The 19,894-nt window shown below is 36.6% G+C and overlaps 1 protein-coding gene and 1 long non-coding RNA gene across 3 annotated transcripts in view; one reads left to right on the plus strand and one right to left on the minus strand.

Annotated features, from left to right (window-relative positions):
- Positions 1-19,714, plus strand: part of LOC126487286 (uncharacterized) — an 84,332-nt gene extending 64,618 nt beyond the window's left edge. Inside the window, exons 4-5 of the long non-coding RNA XR_007588323.1 lie at positions 10,654-18,593; positions 18,955-19,714. This is a non-coding gene — a long non-coding RNA (uncharacterized lncRNA). The remainder of the gene's footprint in view (positions 1-10,653; positions 18,594-18,954) is intronic.
- LOC126487283 (complement factor H-related protein 1-like) overlaps positions 1-19,894 on the minus strand; it is a 44,973-nt gene that overhangs the window by 5,128 nt on the left and 19,951 nt on the right. Inside the window, exons 2-3 of one of the 2 annotated variants that reach the window (XM_050119977.1) lie at positions 9,803-9,985; positions 129-806 (exon numbers count right to left, since the gene is read on the minus strand). In XM_050119977.1, coding sequence (XP_049975934.1) covers positions 598-806; positions 9,803-9,985 — 392 coding nt within the window. In that variant the 3' untranslated portion in view covers positions 129-597. Of the gene's footprint in view, positions 1-128; positions 807-9,802; positions 9,986-19,894 lie in introns of those variants that run through there. The other variant, XM_050119978.1, reaches the window with a different exon arrangement.

Here is a 19,894-nt window from a genome sequence, read left to right on the forward strand (position 1 = left end):
TACAGAATTTTTATAGGTTTATATCACTGACAGAATGCTATACCCAGTTAAAATTTAATTCCTAGGTATAATTGCTTAAATATATCAATGTGTCAAATTAACATGTTCAAAAATTCATACACAAGATGTTTCTTTGATTTGTTTATTAATACAAAAGTAGTATGTAGCAATTACTTATATTCATAAGTAATGTTAAATGTGACAGTTTGATTATTACATATATACTAATTTAAAGATGAAATAATATGCTTTCTTTTCACCATCAATCAGAAGATTTGATCAGAATGTGTTGAGAAGATTGGAGAGATTATGAAAAGTTATGGGTAGAAATAGACACTGAAGTCCTTGCATCTATTTTTTCTATTGATTATTTTGCTAGAATACACCACATTCTGAATTTTAAGGCACATAGGAGCTTTTAATGAGCTGTTTTGCATTTGTGGCAGTTATTTCTCAGGCTCCAAATTAATCACTATATATCAATACAAATTTACACTTATAAGAAGAAATGAGTTAAACAATACTTCAAACATAAATTGAAACTCTATTAGTAATATGCATGATTATTTCTAAACAGAGATCCATTCAGCCACTAAATCAAGAACTTTTTTTTGTGCAACTTGGATAATTGATGTGACCATCAATGCACATTGTATGAAATGGAGGTGATTCATTTGCCTCTTTATATCCACTTATACATGAAAATTTGACATAGTCTCCTGATTTGGAATAGAGCTTCTGGCCTCTTATCCATCTGTAAGTTATGTTATGTCTTTTCATGATCTCTTCTGAAATTACACATGGGTCTGAAAGAAAAATTACCAAAAGTTTATTAATACATACACTTATATATACTTAGTTTTCGAGTCCAATTCCTCAAAGTTTTTAAAAACCTGTATTAAACTATCATATAAATTTAGTTCATATTGGATAGAAAATGGTGTCAAAACAATGTTTTTAATGAGATAATTAGATTTCAACAAAAAGGATTCCTAATGTCAATGAAAGAATTCAGGACATTCAATGTTTTTGTATTTCTTTAGGTATTGGGCAAATAAAAAATTTGAACTTTGACCTGTAAATGATATTCAGACCTAACATTCAGTGAGATGAATATACTGAAAAATACTGCTCCTACTAAACCAAATCATAATTACTATCATAATATTCATCATTCAATCACAAAGCTATAAGTATGAGTAGTTACTATTGTATTATAAATTTGATTTTCATAGTTTTAAAATTATACCTACCAAATTACCACACTGGATAAGTGACTAACCTGCTTGTAAAGCAGGTCCTACAACCAACACCTGGGACCCTGGCCTTCCTTACATTTCTAGAAAGCAAAAGGAGTTAATATTCAAGTTTATGCTGTCTCCAACCAATTGTTTAGTGCTACTATCCAGCCCTATAGTGCCTCTAATCACACGCTACTATAAAGGCTTGGACTTATATATCTTAATTAAGGGAGCCATTTTAGGGTTGGCAAGAGCCTTGACTATAGAGGAGTTCCCAGGGGTCCAGAGAGATGTCCCCAACTAGGTCCTCGGGCAGCTGAGGAGAGAGAGCTTGAAATGGCCCGATCCTATAGCCATACTAATGAATATCTTGCATATCACCATAGAACCTTCATCTAGCGATGGATGGAGATAGAGACAGAGACCCAGATTGGAGCAATGGACTGAGCTCCCAAGGTCCAAATGAGGAACAGAAGGAGTGAGAACATGAGCAAGGAAGTCAAGATCGCGAGGGGCACCCACCCACTGAGATGGTGGGGCTGATCTATTGGGAGTTCACCAAGGCCAGCTGGACTGGGACTGAAAAAGCATGGGATAAAACCAGACTCTCTGAATATGGTGGACAATGAGGGCTGCTGAGAAGCCAAGGACAATGGCACTGGGTTTTGATCCTAATGCACGTACTGACTTTGTGGGAGCCTAGCCTGTTTGGATGCTCACCTTCCTAGACCTGGATGGAGGGGGGTACCTTGGACTTCCCACAGGGCAGGGAACCCTGACTGCTCTTTGGACTGGAAAGGGAGGGGGAGTGGGGGTATGGGGAGTTGGAAGGGGGAAAAGGGACGCAGTGAGGAGGCGGAAATTTTTAATTAAAAAAAAATTAATAAAATAAAAGGCTTGGACTAAGTGCTACAAAGTGGTTACCAAATTCTCTGAACCACCCTCCAGTGCAGCATCTGATCCCATGCCACTGTCTAGTCAGAAGAAAACCATACTGATCACTCTCTTCTGAGGTTTCCAGGAAAAATAACCCTTGAGAGTAGCAAATTTGCCCATAAAAGTTTCTGAGAAAACCTATCTTTTGTGAGCCACCATACACAATGTAGGAATTTGACAACAATCACCCTGCACCCTGTGCTATCTCTACCACCTCATCTGAGCTAATGAGTGTCCCAGTTTCATTATAATTCACAGAAATTATAATGAAATGGTGGTTCATGTTGTGCCCAAAGGTATTAATTACAAATAATCCATAGGTACTTCAATAAATTAACTCCTACACTGCAGCACAAGATACATCTCCAGTAGAAAAGTGTCCATTGATGTAGTGCATGAAAATATGTTCAGAAAGATGTGTCAAAAAAACTACAAGAAATATGAAGAAATGAAGGGCAAAAAGACCTAAAAATAGTAGGGATAGAAGAAGGAGAGGAACTCCAGCTCAAAGGCACAGAAAACATATTCAACAAAATCATAGAAGGAAACTTTCCCAACCTAAAGATGCCTATGAAGGTACAAAAAGCTGATGAACACCAAATAGATTGAACAAAAAAACGTTCCCTGTCCATGTAATAATCAAAATACTAAACATACAGGACAAAGAAAAATACTAAGAGCCACAAAGGAAAAAGGCCAAGTAAAATATACAGGCAGACCTGTCAGAATCATACCTTAATTATCAGTGTAAATCATGAAAACCCGAAGGTCCTGGACAGGTGTCTTGTAGACACTAAAAGGCCATGGATGAAAACCCAGACTATTATGCCCAGAAAAACTTTCAATCACCATTGATGGAGACAACAAGGTAGTTCATGACAAAACTGAATTTAAAAAATACCTATCCACAAGCCCAATCATATAGAAAGTATTACAGGGAAAACTCCAATTCATAGAAGCTAGTTGAATCCACAAAAACATAGACAACAGACAGCCTCACACCAAAAAAAAAAAGAAGAGAAATACTCAAACAATATCTCTGAAAAATAACAAGAATTAACTATTACTGGCCATTAATATCTCTTAATATCAATGGACTCCATTCACCCAAAGACACAGACTGACAGGATGAATAAGAAAACAAGATACATCCTTCTTCTGCAGATGAGAAACACACCTCAAAGACAGACATTACCTCAGTGTTAGGAGTTGGGAAAAGATTTTCCAATAAAATGGACCCAAGGAACAAGCGGATGTAGCTATCCTAATATCTAACTAAAGAGAGTTCAAACTAAATTCAATCAGAAGAGATGGAGAATGACACTTCAAACTCATCATGGAAAAATATATCAAAATGAGGTCACAATCCTAAAAATCTATGCCCCAAAAGCTTAACTCACACATCAAACTCTACACACTAATAAAAGGAGACTTCAACACCCCATTCTCCACAATGGACAGCTCAACCAGACAGAAATTTAACAGATAAGAAAGAGAACTAACAGATGTCATGACTCAAATGGACTTAACAGACATCTATAGAACATGCCACCCAAACACAAAAGAATATACGTTCTTCTCAGAATCTCATGGAACCATCTCAAAAATTGACCACATACTTGGTAACAAAGCAAACAGAAACAGATACTAAAAAATTAAAATAACACCCTTTATTTTATCAGATCACTAGACTTAAGTTAAAATTCAATGACAACACTAATCGCAGAAAACCTACACACTCATGGAAACCGAACAATGCTCCACTGATTCACCCCTGGGTCAAGGAGGAAGTAAAGAAAGAAATTAAAGACTTTCTAGAATTCAACTAAAATGAATGCACAACATACCCATAACTACATGACTCTTCAAAAGTAGTGCTAAGAGGAAAGTGCATAGCACTAAGTGCCTACATAGAGAAAGTGGAGAAATCTCATACTAGAGACTTAACAGCACATCTGAAAGCTCTAGAATAAAAAGACAAAGAAGCAGACTTACCCATAAGTAGATGACAGAGAATATTCAAATTGAGAACTGAAATTAATAAAATAGAAACAAATAAAACAATAAAAAGAATCAATTAAACAAAGACCTGGTTCTTTGAGAATATCCACAAGATAAATAAACCCTTACCCAAACGTATCAAATGGCAGAAATAGAATATCCAAATTAACAAAATTGGAAATGAAAAGAGTCATACAACAACAGACACCAAGGATCAGAAAATCACTAGGTCATATTTCAGAAACCTGTCCTCCACTAAATTGGAAACTAAAAACAACAGACAATTTTATATATAGGTACCACATACCAAAATTAAATCAAGACCATCTGAACAATTTAAACAGATGTATAGCTTGTAAGAAAATAGAAGGAGTCATCAAAAGCCTCCCAACAACAGCAAACACCCAGGGTTGGATGATTTCAGTGCATAATTCTATCAGAACTTCAAAGAAGAGCTAATTTCTATACTCCTCAAAGTTTTCCACATAGGAAAAACAGAAGGAACATTGCCAAACTCTTTTTATGAGACTAAAGTTACCCTGATACTGAAACCACACAAAGACTCAACCAAGAAATAGAATTGCAGAAAATCTTCATCATGATCATTGATGCAAACATACTCAATAAAATTCTGGAAAACTGAATCCAAGAACACATAAAAAAATGTTCCACTATGACCAATTTGGCTTCATCTTAGAAGTTCAGGTAGGTTTTGATATATGAAAATCTAACAATTCAATCCACCATATAGATTAAAGGAAATTTAAAAAAAAAAACATATGATCATCTCTTCAAGATAAATGTCTTCAAAAGATAAGGTATTTAAGGAACATTTCTAAACATAATAAAAATTATATAGCAAGTTGACAGACAATATCAAATTAGAAGCAACTCAAAGTAATTTCACTAAAATCAGGAGAAAGACAGTGATGTCTAATCTCTCCATATCTGTTAAACATAATACTAAAAGTCTTATTTAGAGCAATTAAACAACAAAAGGAGATCAAGAAAAACATCATCATTCAAAATAGTCACAAATAGCATAAAATGTCTTGGTTTAACACTAACCAAAGAAATGAGAGACCTGTCCAACAAGAACTTTAAGTCTTTGAAAAAAGAAACTTAAGAAGGTATCAGAAAATGGTAAGATCTCCTATTCTCTTGGATAGGTATGATCATTATAATAAATATGAAAATCCTACCAAAATCAATTTACATATTCAGTGCAATCCCCAGAAAAATCCCCACAAAATTCTTCACAGAACTTGACAGAACAATACTAAATACTTTTATGACAATGCAAAAAAATAAATAAATAAAAAAGATAGCCAAAACTATCAATAAATCTGGCACTAAAGGAATTCCCAGGAATTCACAAGGATGACCCCAGCTAAGGCCCTAAGCAATTGTGGGTAGGGTGCCAGAACTGGTCTTGCCTTATAGTCAGACTGATGACTATCTTAAACGTTATCATAGAACCTTTACCCAGCAAGTGATAGAGATCCACATCAGGACAGTGAGCTGATCTCCCAAAGTCCAATTGAAGAGAGGGAGGAGCAACAATAAGAACAGAAGTGCCAAGACCAAGATGGGGATATCCACAAAGACAGACAACCTGTGCCAATAGGAGCCCACCAATTCTTACCTCACAGTGGAGAAACCAGTATAGGATCAAACTAGGCCCTCTGAATGTGGGTGAAAGTTGTATGGCTGGGGAAGACTGTGGGGACAACGCTGGATGTATGGCTTTTTGGAACCCATTCTCTTTGGAGGGATACCTTCCTCGGCCTAGATATAGTGGGGAGGGACTTGTTCCTGCCTCAAAGCAATGTGCTAGAAATAGGTGACTCTTTATGTCACCTATTTCTTTACCCTCTCTGAGGAGTGGAATGGGAGTAGGGGGAAACCTCGAGGGTGTGGAAGAGAGGAAGTAGTAGGAAATGGGATTAGTATGTGAAATGAGAAAAGATATTTTTTAAATAAATAAATAATTGTTCTGTAGGAATTCTTAGAAAAGGTCCACCAGAATGAACTTTATTGCCTAATAGGAAAGTAAAGATAATACAACATATATATATATATATACAGTAATGTATATATATATATATAGTAATGTACTGCCTTACATTAATAGGATGAATGGCAAGTTAAGAGATCATTTCAATATAAAAAAGGAAAGCATATGAGAAAACTTGGTATATCTACAAGGTTAAAAATGACTGAACAGTTTAAGCATATAAAAGAGAGTACAGCAGAATCATCAAATGCCATAAAAGGTAGGTACAGTGGAAAATTGACTCTATGCATTGTTGGAGTGGCTTCCTCCAGGACCAGATAGGAACAGATGCAGACACCAATAGCTGTACAATATGGAGAGAGAGAGAGAGAGAGAGAGAGAGAGAGAGAGAGAGAGATTAAACTGAAGATCTCCATCAAATCCTTCATCTGAGAGCTGAAGTAACTGCACAGAAAAGGAGTTGGAAAGATTGTAAGAATCAGAGGGGATGGAGGACAACAGGAAAACAAGATCCTGAGAATCAACTAAGCAAGGCTTATGTGAGCTCACAAAGACTAAAGCAGCAAACACAGCGCCTATACGGCTCTAAACCAGTTCCTATGCACATATGTTATAGCTATTAGCTTAGTATTTTTATGAGACTTCTGAGTATTAGAATGAGCAGATCTCTGACTCTTTTGCCTGCTCTTGGGATTTCATTTCCTGTTGGGTTGCCATGTCCAACATCCATGAAAATGTTCACTTCATCTTATATTTCAATTTGTCATGTTTGGTTTTGATCTCTTAGAAGCTTATTCTTTTCTAACAGACAGAAAGGGAGTAGATATTGAGGGGAGGTGTTATGGAAAAGAACTAGGAGTAGAGGGAGAGGAAACTATAATAAGGATATATTGTATTAAAAAACTATTTTTAATTAATTTAAATTTACTATGTTATCAGCAATAAAAAGACATCCATTCTCTCTAATCATTTTTGCTACAGTATCAGAATTTGAATTATTATAATAAAGAAGATAAAATATACAATTACTGAATTAAAAGTCAAATCATTCTTACTTGAGCATTATATATTTCTATACAAGGTAAATCTTAAAGACTTAACCAAAATATGAAAATTGAAAACAAAACTGATTAGGTAGTTCATTCATTGTTCAGTATACAGAATTGTCAATATTCATTGTTATTATATGAAAATCAGTTTCTTTCTATAGACCATTTTTTTCTGCAAATTAACAATGAAAGGAATTTCATTATCATTAACACCAAAAACTTAATCTAGCAATGAACTTAACAACTGAAGTGCAAGAATTTATCCATGACTATTGGTTAACTGGTGAAAAAACCATAAAAGACAAAATGGAAAAATCTTGTATGTTAAATTTTTAGAAAAATCAATATCAGTATTAATATTAAAATGTACATAATTCAATTGCCAATTATTATACTCCATGAAACACCATTGAAACACCAATACCATTTTCATACAAATGGATGGGGGACCCCAAAACTTCAATGGATGTACAATAAAATGTGTAGACAACTAAAACTTGAAAGAAAAGAAAAATCCAGAAGATATCATAATACCTTATTTCAATATACACCAGGAACCCCTCAATAGCCAGAACAATATGACACTGGGATCAACAATCAAGTGAATGAGAAAAGAGATTTGAAAAATTGAACAGTTTCCAACATATGTTGGAAAACTGATAGTATATTCAATAAATGATACAAGAATAATCAATATCCATATGGAGAGAATTAAAAATTGAATCCTATATCTCCTTCTAGGCAAAAATCAACCCAAAGTTGATTAAAGACATAAATGTAAGAACAAGATGGTAAACTACAAGGAAACCAACAGAAAAACTCCTCATTGGGTTTGGACACTTAATATTTAGATGGGATCCCAAATCACAAGGCAAAAAACAAACCTTCATAAATGGAGGTTATCACAATGAAATGCTTGTATATAGCAGAGAACATAATCAATATAATAAAGCAGTGATAGCCTATAGAATTGGAGAAAATGTTGAATTAATTGTTGTCAGGGTTTTATAGTTGTTTCCTATCTCAAAAATACAAATGGAACAAAAGAAACTTGAAATCTACTAATGGGAATATGAGTTTGAGTAGTTACTACAGACAATAATATGAGATTCCATATACTGTTGTGGTATCCCTCTTTTGATATGAACCCAGAAGAAAAGTAACCAACCTACTCAACTTGTATTTATATGTTTATTGCACATTGCTATGTCAACTATGATGGGATAACTGTCTGGGTCCCCACCAATTGATGAAGTTATAAAGATAACATAGTATATTTGTATGTCAAATATGGTTTGGACATTATCAATAATTTTTTATTATTTTAGTTAGAAAAGGGAATTGAAGGACTTTAAGTGAAGTGAGCAAAACACAAGAATACAAGTCCTTCATGTTCTTTCTCACACAATGGAAGAAAAACTAAAATTCCTCTAGACTGCCTGACAGTGATTAGTAGAAGTTAGATCATTTATCATAGGGAAGGGGAGCTTCTATGAGGCACATGGACTTAATAACTGCAAGGTCTATACAGGTGTGGTATATGTAGAAGAGTGGCCCCTGTATTGAATGGTTTTCTGTGTCAAACAGATACTTGACACAAGCTGGAGTCATCAGAGAGGAAGGAATTTCAATTGAGGAAATGCCTCCATAACATCCAGCTGTAAGGCTTTTTCTCAGTTAGTGATCAGTGTGGAAGGGACCAGTCCATGGCAGTCCTGGCAGTCCTAGAGTCTATAAAAAGGCAGGCTTAACAAGCCGTAAAAAGTAAGCCAGTAAGCAGCACCCCTCCATGGCCTCTACATCAGCTCCTGCCTCCAGGATCCTGTTCTGTTTGATTTCCTCTGCTCACTTCCTTTGATAATAAGTAGAAATATAGAAGCAAAAGACAAATAAAACTCTTTACTACCCAACTTGTTTTTGATAATGTTGTCTCATCACAGCAATAGAAACCCTAACTACAGCCGCCTCCACTTATTTATATGTTGCTTATTTATCAGGAAGTGGTACCACTTGAGTAGGACTGGGCTATGGCTTTGGTGGAGAAGGTGTAGCCTTGTTAGAAATGTGTCTCTGGGTTGTCTATAGCATCCTGCTGACTTTAGAGTCAGAGAACTCTCAGCTATTTCCCCAACACAAAGTCTGCTTATGTGCTGCCGTGCTCCCCCCACATCATGATAATGAACTAACCTCTGACACTGTAAGCAATCCCTGCTTAAATGCTTTCTTTTACAAGATTTGCTAGGGTCATGGGGTCTTTTCAAAACAACTGAACATCAACCGAGGCAATTGGTATGGAAATATCATGCTGGCACCAAGTTTTATGGACATCAATACATGTGAGTGAAAACACAATAATAAAGAATAAGTTGCATAATTATATTTGTCAGCTATTTTTATATAAAAAGAATCCATTAATCTTGTTTCCCTCACATGTTGATATTTGGCAGTGAAGCACTAAGCAACAGACTGCTTTTAATCTGGGAATGTTCTTTATTAACAGAAAAATATACATATCAAGAAACTGAATCTCCTATGATCTATGAGAAAGAGGTACTTACGTAAACATTTTGGTGGCTCAGACCACTCTCCATTGCTACATGTTATTTTCTTGTTGCCCTGCAGTTGGTACAAGGACTGGCACTGATATTCAACTGACGATGATGGTTCATATATTCGTAAAGGGAAGGAGGTGATGTCCCCATTGTCAATAGGTGGAGGGGGCCCACATTTCCCTGTTGAATCTAAGAATGACAACAATTGAATGATTTACAGATCAAATCAAAGTACAGGCTTAAACAGACCTAATGAAAGCACAGTTTAAACAAGACTTTAGTGATTTCAGGCTACATAAATTATTCCATAAGGAAATTTCAATCACATAAACTTAGAGTTACAAGTTCTTCCTTCATTCTTACCTAAAACATTTACTTAAATGGACCAAGCATGTGTGTTCTGAAGCTTTCTTGTGTTAGTATTGTCTTAACAGCTCCTAAACATATAGATGCCAGTGAAGACAGGCAGGATTTTTTTTTAAGTTACTGGAGTATTTAATGTTCTATGTATTCCTAATCTTCATCATTATTTTTAGAAACATATTTATAGAGAAGAATTCAAAGCTTTTAAAGTTACAGAAGGAAAATGAGGCTCTCCTGATTCATCGTAGAGATAAAGTAAGTATACTCTTCTCTTTGTTATACTTTTGCTAGTTACAACAGGAATTCATGTACATATTATTTTTAGTACACAAAATAAGAAATTGAGAATCTAGTTATGAGATTCAGTCCTCAATTAATTGCACAATGCTATGTGATATTTGTTTCTCTTCTGTACTTCTGATTGTGCTGTTGAGGTCACAGGAGAAGACTGAAATTAAGTACTAATAGATTATACTGTATCCTTTGACTACCAGGAGACTCATTTTCTGTGCTGAGGAGTTCCATCCAGACGGGAACTGTTCCTGCTCCTGCACTGAGGAGATCCACCCAGAGAGTCAGTCACAGCAAAGATTGGAACAAGATACCAAGACTCTCCTGGCTCCATTTGAAGGAAGAGATGGGCAGGCACCAATACAAGAATTCCTCCAACAACCTGAAAGGCAACATGACATCACCAGAATCCAGGGATCATGAAACAGGAAGAATTGAACACCCTGATCCAAAAGAAATAGAAGAAATCGACATTAAATGGAACATTATGAAAATAATAGAGGACCTTAAACAGGATGTGGAAAAACTGCTGTAAAGAAATGAATAACAATGATAACAAACAAAAGTGTAGAGGAAATGAATAAATCTCTCAAAGATACCCAAGAAAAACAAGAAAAAAAAAGAAAAGAAAAAGCAATCAAACAGGTAAGGGAAACAGTTCAAGACTTGAAAAATGAAATGGAGGTAATGAAAAAAACACAAACCCAGGAAAGGCTGAATATGGAAAATCTGGGTAAACGAACAGGAACTACAGAGACAAGTATTACCAACAGAATACAAGAGATAGAAGAAAGAATCTCAGACACTGAAAATACTATAGAGGAAATAAACTCACTGATTAAAGAACAAAACAAATCCAACAAAATCTTAACGCAAAACATCTAGGAAATCTAGAACACCATGAAAAGACCAAATCTAAGAATAATAGGGGTAGAAGAAGAAGAATTACAGCTCAGTGGCCCAGAAAATATATTCAACAAAATTATAGAAGAAAACTTTCCCAACCTAAAGAAAGATATTCCTATGAAGGTTCAAGAAGCATATAGAACAACAAATAGACGGGATCAAAAAAAAAAAAAAAAGAAAGAAAGAAAACATCCCTTCGCCATATAATAATCAAAACACAAAACATACAGAATAAAGAACAAATATTAAGAGCTTCAAGGGAAAAAAGTCAAGTAACATATAAAGGCAAACCTATCAGAATTACACCTGACTACTCTATGGAAACCATGAAAGCGAGAAGGTTTTGGATAGATGTGCTGCAGACACTAAGAGACCATGGATGCAAGTCCAGACTACTATACCCAGCAAAGCTTGCATTCACCATCAATGGAGAAAACAAGATATTCCAGGACAAAAATAGATATAAACAATACATAGCCACAAACCCAGCCTTATAGTAAATACTAGAAAGAAAACCACAAACAATGGAAGCCAACAACACCCATAATAATACAAACATCTGACAATCCTCCACCAGCACAACTCAAAGAAGGGAAACACACAAATTCTAACACCAGAAAAAATAACCAGAGTTTACAACCATTGGTCATTAATATCACTTAATATCAATGGATTCAATTCATGTATAAAGAGGCACAGGTTAAGAGAATGGATATGAAATCAGGATCCAATATTCTGCTGTTTAAAAGAAACACACCTCAAAAGCAAAAACAGACACTACCTCAGAGTAAAGGGTTGGGAAAAGGGTTTTCAATCAAATGGACCAAAGAAACAAGCAGGTGTGGCTATATTAATATCTAACAAAGTTGATTTTAAACTAAAATCAATCAGAAGAGGTGGAGATGGACACTTTATACTCATAACAGGAACAATTAATCAGGAGGAAGTCTCAATTTAGAATATCTATGCCCCTAATATAAAACACCCACCTATGTAAAAGAAACATTACTAGAACTCAAAGCATACATCAAACCCCACACTCTAGTAGTAGAAGACTTCAACCCTCCGGTCTCACCAATGAACAGGTCAACCAGATAGAAACTTAACAGAGAAATAAGAGAACTATCAGATGTAATGAACCAAATGGACTTAACAGACATCTATAGAATATTTTCCAAAGAATATACCTTCTTCTCAGCATCTCATAAAACATTCTCAAGAATTGATCACATAATTGGTAACAAAGCAAACATCCATAGATACAAAGAAATTGTAGTAACCACCTTTGTATTATCAGATCACCATGGAATAAAGTTAGAATTCAACAACAATTCTAACGCCAGAAAGCCTAGAAACTCATGGAAACTGAACAGTCAACTACTGAACCACACCGGGATCAAGGAAGAAATAAAGAAAGAAATTAGTCTTCCTTTAGAATTCAATGAAAATAAAGACAAATCATATCCAAACCTATGCGACACTATGAAAGCAGTTCTAAGAGGAAAATTCATTGTACTAAGTGCCCACATAAAGTAAATGAAGAAAGCACACAATAGAGACTTAAGAGTACACCTGAAAGCTGTAGAAAAAAAAAAGAGGCAGATTCATCCAGGAGGAATAAAAGACTGGAAATAATCAAACTGAGGGCTGAAATCAACAAAATAGAAACACAGAAAACAATCCAAAGAATCAATGAAACAAAAAGCTGGTTCCTGGAGAAAATCAACAAGATTGACAAACCCCTGTCCAAACTAATCAAATGGCAGAGAGAACACACAAATTAACAAGATCAGAAATGAAAAGGGGAACATAACCACAGACACAGAGGAAATTCAGAGATTCATTAGATCTTAATACAAAAGCCTGTATGCCACAAAATTGGAAAATGTAAAAGAAATGGACACTTTTTTAGATAAGCACCATATTAAAATTAAATCAAGACCAGGTGAACAGTTTAAATAGACATGTAAGTCACGAGGAATTAGAAGCTGTCATCAGAAATCTCCCTACCAAAAAAAGACCTGGAACAGATGGTTTTAATGCAGAATTCTACCAGAACTTCCAAGAGGAGCTAATACCTATACTCCTTAATGTTTTTCACAAAATAGAAACAGAAGAGTCATTGCCAAACACCTTTTATGAAGCTACAGTCACCCTGATATCAAAACCACAAAAAGACTTAACCAAGGAAGAGAATTACAGACCAATCTCACTCATGAACATTGATGCAAAAATTCTTAATTAAATAATGGAAAATTGAATCCAAGAACAGATCCAAAAAATTATCCCTTATGGTCACATAGGCTTCATCCCAGGGAGACAGGGCTGGTTCAATCAATGTAATCCACTGTATAAATAAATTGAAGGAAAAAAAAACATATAATCATTTCATTAGATGCTGAAAAAACATTTGACAAAATTCAACACCGCTTTATGATAAAGGTCTTGGAGAGATTAGGGATACAAGGTTCATTCCTAAATATAATAAAAGCAATATACAGCAAACCAACAGCTGACATTAAATTAAACACAGGGAAACTCAAAGCCATCCCACTAAAATCAGGAACAAGACAAGGCTGTCCACTCTCTCCATACCTCTTCAATATAGTGCTTGAAGTTCTAGCAAAGCAATAAGACAGCATAAGGAGATAAAGGGGATTCGAATTGGAAAGGGAGAAGTCAAACTTTCGTTATTTGCAGATGATATGATAGTGTACATGATCAACCCCAAAAACTCTACCAAAGAACTTCTACACCTTTAGTAATGTGGAAGGATACAAGATCAACTCCAAAAACTCAGTTGCCCTCTTATATACTAAGAACAAAGAAGCAGAGAAAGAAATCAGAGAAACATCCCCTTTTGCAATAGCCACAAATGACATAAAGTATCTTGGGGTAACTCTAACTAAGGAAGGGAAAGATCTATTTGACAAGAACTTTAAGTGTTTGAAGAAAGAAATTGAAGAGGATACCAGAAAATGGAAGGATCTCCCATGCTCTTAGATTGGGAGGATCAACATAGTAAAAATGCCAATTCTACCGAAAGAAATATATATAGATTCAATGCAATCCCCATCAAAATCCCAACAAAATTCTTCACAGACCTTGAGAGAACAATAATCAACTTTATATGGAAAAACAAAAAACCCAAGATAGCTAAAACAATCCTATACAATAAAAGTACTTCCGGAGGCATTACCATCCCTGACTTCAAACTCTATTACACCGCTACAGTAATGACAACAGCTTGGTATTGGCACAAAAACAGAGATGTTGACCAATGGAATTGAATCAAAGACCCAGATATTAAGCCACTAACCTATGAACACCTGATTTTTGACAAGGGAGCTAAAATTATACAAAGGAAGAAAGAAAGCATCTTTAACAAATGGTGCTAGCATAACTGGATGCCAACCTGTAGAAGAATAAAAATAGATCTATATCTACCACCATGCACAAAACTCAAGTCCACATGGATTAAACACCTCAATATTAATCTGACCACACTGAACCTGATAGAAGAGAAAGTGGGAAGTAGACTGCAACACATGAGCACAGGAGACCACTTTCTACATAGAACCCCAGTAGCACAGACAATAAGAGCAACAATGAATAAATGGGACCTCCTGAAACTGAGAAGCTTCTGTAAAGCAAAGGACACTGTCCTTAAGACAAAAAGGCAACCTAATGATTGGGAGAAGATCTTCACCAACCCCACATCAGATAAAGGTCTGATTTGTAAAATATATAAAGAACTCAAGAAACTAGACTTTAAAACTGTAATTAACCCAATTAAAAAATGGGGTACTGAACTAAACAGAGAATTCTCAACAGAAGAAGTTCAAATGGCCAAAAGACACTTAAGGTCATGCTCAACCATGATCAGGGAAATGCAAATCAAAACAACTTTGAGGTATCATCTTACACCTGTCAGAATAGCTAAAATCAAAAACATCAACGATAGCCTATGCTGGAGAGGATGTGGAGTAAGGGAAACACTCACTCATTGTTGGCGGGAATGCAAATTTGTGCAACCACTTTGGAAATCAGTGTGGCAGTTTCTCAGGAAACTGTAGTCAGCCTACTTCAGGAACCAGCTATTCCACTCTTGGGAATATACCCAAGAGATGCCCAATCATACTACAAAAGCATTTGTTCAACTATGTTCATAGCAGCACTATTTGTAATATCCAGAACGTGTAAACAACCTAGATGACCTCAACAGAAGAAAGATAAAGAAGGTGTGGTACATATACACTTTAGAGTTTTACTCAGCGGTAAAAAAAAATGACATCTTGAATTTTGCGTGCAAATGGATGGAAATAGAAAACACTTTACTGAGTGAGATAACCTAGATCCAAAAAGATGAATATGGTTTGTACTCACTCATAAGTGGATACTAGTCATAAATAAGGGACATTGAGCCTATAATTCGTGATCCTAGAGAAGCTAAATAAGAAGGTGAACCCAAAGAAAAACATATAGTTATCTTCCTGGATATTGGAAATGGACTGGATTGTCAGGCAGGGGTTGGGGGCAAGTGGGTGGGGTGGGGTGGAGGTAAAGGGAAATGGAGAGAGAGAAGGCAGATCGGGAGGATGGAGAGACCCTGGGGGAATGTAATGGTTGAGATGGAGGAAGGGTGGATATGGGAGTAGGAAAGTATATATCTTAATTAAGCCATTTTAGGGTTGGCAAGAGACTTGACTCTAGAGGGGTTCCCAGGTGTCCTCGGAGATATCTCCAGCTTGGACCCTGAGCAATGGAGGAGAGGGTGCCTGAACTTGTCTTGTCCCATAGTCAGACTGGTGATTATCTTGAATATTACCATAAAACCTTCATCTGGCAATGGATGGAGATAGAGACAGAGACCCACATTGGAGCACTGGACTGAGCTCCCAAGGTCCAAATAAGGAACAGAAGGAGGGAGATCATGGGCAAGGAAGTGAGGACCGCAAGGGGTGCGTCCACCCACTGAGATAGTGGGACTGTTCTAATGGGAGCTCACCAAGACCAGCTGGATTGGAACTGATAGAGCATGTGATCAAACCAGACTCTCTGAAGGTGGCTGATGGTGGGGGCTGACTGAGAAGCCAATGACAGTAGCACTAGGTTTTGATTCTACTGCATGGACGAACTTTGTGGGAGCCTAGTCTGTTTGGATGCTCACCTTCCTAGACCTGGGTGGAGTGGGGAGGACCTTGGACTTCCCACAAGGCAGGGAACACTGACTGCTCTTTGGACTGGAGAGGGAAGAGGAGGGGTAGTGGGGAAGGGGAGGGAATTGGGAAAAGGGGAGGAAGTGGAAATTTTTAAATAATAATAATAATAATAAAAACACCTGTGACAGCCTTTTTTGTCCTTCCTCAACTCCTATCACTTGTGTTCCCACAGATCTTCCCCTTTTCTCCCCATTCCCACACACCTTGCTTTCTTTTTCTAATCTTCCGTTCCAGAAGGAACCCCCCGCTAAGCTAAGGTTCCTGTGAACATACCAGCTGTATAGGACAGGATAATAAGCAAAACACAGCCATCACACTCTCTAAAACTCTTCTGAGGAAACACAAAGCAAGAAACAAATCACAAATCCAACAAAGATAAATACAGAAACCAGAGCCTAGACGTATAATAACTCCCAAATCAGAGACATAGATGCAATTGTAAAATATAATTAATAATCATGGCTCCACTAAAATGTGGTTATCTTACCATTAGAGACTCTTATTATTTCAACATAGCTGAAGCTCAAGAAACTTATCTTATAACCACCTGTATGAAAATAATATAGGTCCTTAAGGAAGAAATTGGTAAATCCTTTAAAGAAATCCAAGAAAACACAAACGATTGGAGGGAATGAATATATACCTTAAGGAATTCAAGAACACACAAACAAACAGAGGAAAAAACAAAACTGCTCAAGAGATGAAAATGAAAATAGCATAAAAAGAAAACACAAATGGATGGAAATCTGGAAATGAAATTTTAGGAATTTGATCAGAAACAATCAAGGAAAGCTATTGATATCTCTCAGTATCAAAAGACTCAATTCCGTAGTAAAAAGACACAGATGATGAGAATGGACTCAAAGTCAGGTTCCATTCTTTTCCTGCATACAAAAAGCACAACTCAGCATCAATGGTCAAGGGTTGGAAAAAGATATTTCAACCAAATGGTCCTAAGAAGCAAGCTGCTGTGGCCATTTTAATATCTAACAACATAGACTTCAAACCAACATTAATCAAAAAATTGAGAAGGACACTACATACTTATCATAGGAAACATAATCTCCCAAGATGATATTTCAATTCTTGATATCTATTCTGCAAACACAATGACACTCATTTTTGTAAAAGGGGTACTACTGCAGCTGAAATCACATAATGACCTTTACACACTAAGAGTAGAGGACTTACATATTCCACTCCCACCAATGGACAGGTCATCCTGACAAAACTTGAAGAGATAATACTGGACATAACAGGCATTATAAACAAAATGTACGTAATATAATTCCAGAACATTTCACCAACACACAAAAGAAAATGTCTTCTTCCTAGTTCCTCATGAAACTTTCCCAAAAATTGACCACCTACTCAGAAAAAAAAAAAAAGAAAATTTCAACAAATAGAAGTAAAGTGAAATAACTATATATATCCTATCATGGATTAAAGGTAAATATAGCAAGAACAGAAACAAGATAAAACTTATAGGTTCATGGAAACTAAACCACACTGCATTGAATGGTTACTGGGTCAAGGCAGAAATGAAAAAAGAAATTAAATACTTCCTAGATTTTCATGAAAATGAATACAAAACATACCCAAAATTATGAAATACATGAAAGCATTGCAAACGAAGAGTTCATAACAGTAAGTGCCTCGATAAAAAAAAATAGAGAAATTTTATACTAGCAACTTGACAGCACATCTGAAAACTATAAAATAAAAAAAGCACACTCAAGAGGATAAAACAGCAAGAAATAATCAAAATGAGGGCTGAATTAAATAAAATTGAAACAAAAGGACAGTTCAAAAAATCAATATAAAACAGTTGGTTCTTCAAGAAAATTAACAATATAGAAGAACCTTTGCCCCCTCCGTCTGACTCCTTTCCCTCTTTGACCACATAACATCTCCCAGCCCAGCCTGTTCGGGCTCTAGGACCGAATCCGAATCGGCAGGGCAAACGGGAGGGCACTAGCTCCTTTGTCCCCACTAGCCTGCCTGCAGCGAGCTAGGTAGGTCCTTTGTTTACGAGATAGGCAAGCAGCAAGGAGACCCAGTCCAGGCACCAGGAGAGACATCACTGGGGTGAGTGAGTTTCTGACCTTGGCAACAGCCCAGGACAGGGAACTCAGACACCCCTCCTACACTTCCTGGTAATCCTCAGGGGCTACTCTGCCCGATACTTCCTCTCTCTTCCTATCCACCCAGCTTGCATCCACAACCCTCCCCGCCAACGTCTGACTCCCTTCCCTCTTTGACCACATAACATCTCCCAGCCCAGCCTGTTCGGCTCGAGGACCGAATCCGAATAGGCAGGGCAAACGGGAGGGTGCTAGCTCCTTTGTCCCCGCTAGCCTGCCTGCAGCAAGCTAGGTAGGTCCTTTGATTACAAGTCACCCAAGCAGCAAGGAGATCCGAACCCCGCACCAGGAGAGACATCAGGCTTGCATCCACAACCCACCCAGAGCGGTCCTGAGGAGTTCCATCTGGACGGTAGTCCAGGTTTGGGTGCTGAGGAGTTCCAGCTCAACGGGACGGTCCCTGCTTCTACACTGAAAAGATACACCCAGAGACTCATTCACAGCAAAGACTGGACCAAGACACCAGGCCTCTCCTGGCTCCATTTGAAGGAGGAGATGGGAAGGCGCCAATGCAAGACTTCCTCCAACAACCTGAAAGGCAACATGACTTCACCAGAATCAAGGGATCCCGAAATAAGAAGAATTGTACACCCTACTCCAGAAGAATTAGAAGAAATCGACTCAAAAGTGAATTATATGAAAATAATAGAAGACCTTAAGCAGGAGGTGAAAAACTGCCATAAACAATTAGAGATTACAAACAAAAAGGTAGAGGAAATGAATAAATCGCTTAAAGATACCCAAGAAAATCAAGAGAAACATGAAAAAGCAATCAGACAGGTACGGGAAGCAGTTCAAGACTTGAAGAATGAAATGGAAGTAATGAAGAAAACACAAACCGAGGGAAGATTGGAGATGGAAAATCTGGGTAAACGAACAGGAACTACAGAGACAAGTACTACCAACAGAATACAAGAGATAGAAGAAAGAATATCAGATACTGAAGATACCATAGAGAAAATAAACACACTGATCAAAGAAAACAGCAAAACCAACAAATTCTCATCACAAAACATTCAGGAAATATGGGACACAATAAAAAGACCAAACCTAAGAATAATTGGAGTAGAAGAAGGAGAAGAGGTGCAACTCAACGGCCCAGAAAATATATTTAATAAAATTATAGAAGAAAACTTTCCCAACCTAAAGAAAGATGTACCTATGAAGGTTCA

Source organism: Alexandromys fortis, unplaced genomic scaffold (genome assembly GCF_014885135.2).
Source record: "Alexandromys fortis isolate MF-2015 unplaced genomic scaffold, M_Fortis_MF-2015_v1.1 scaffold_142, whole genome shotgun sequence".
NCBI lineage: Eukaryota > Metazoa > Chordata > Mammalia > Rodentia > Cricetidae > Alexandromys > Alexandromys fortis.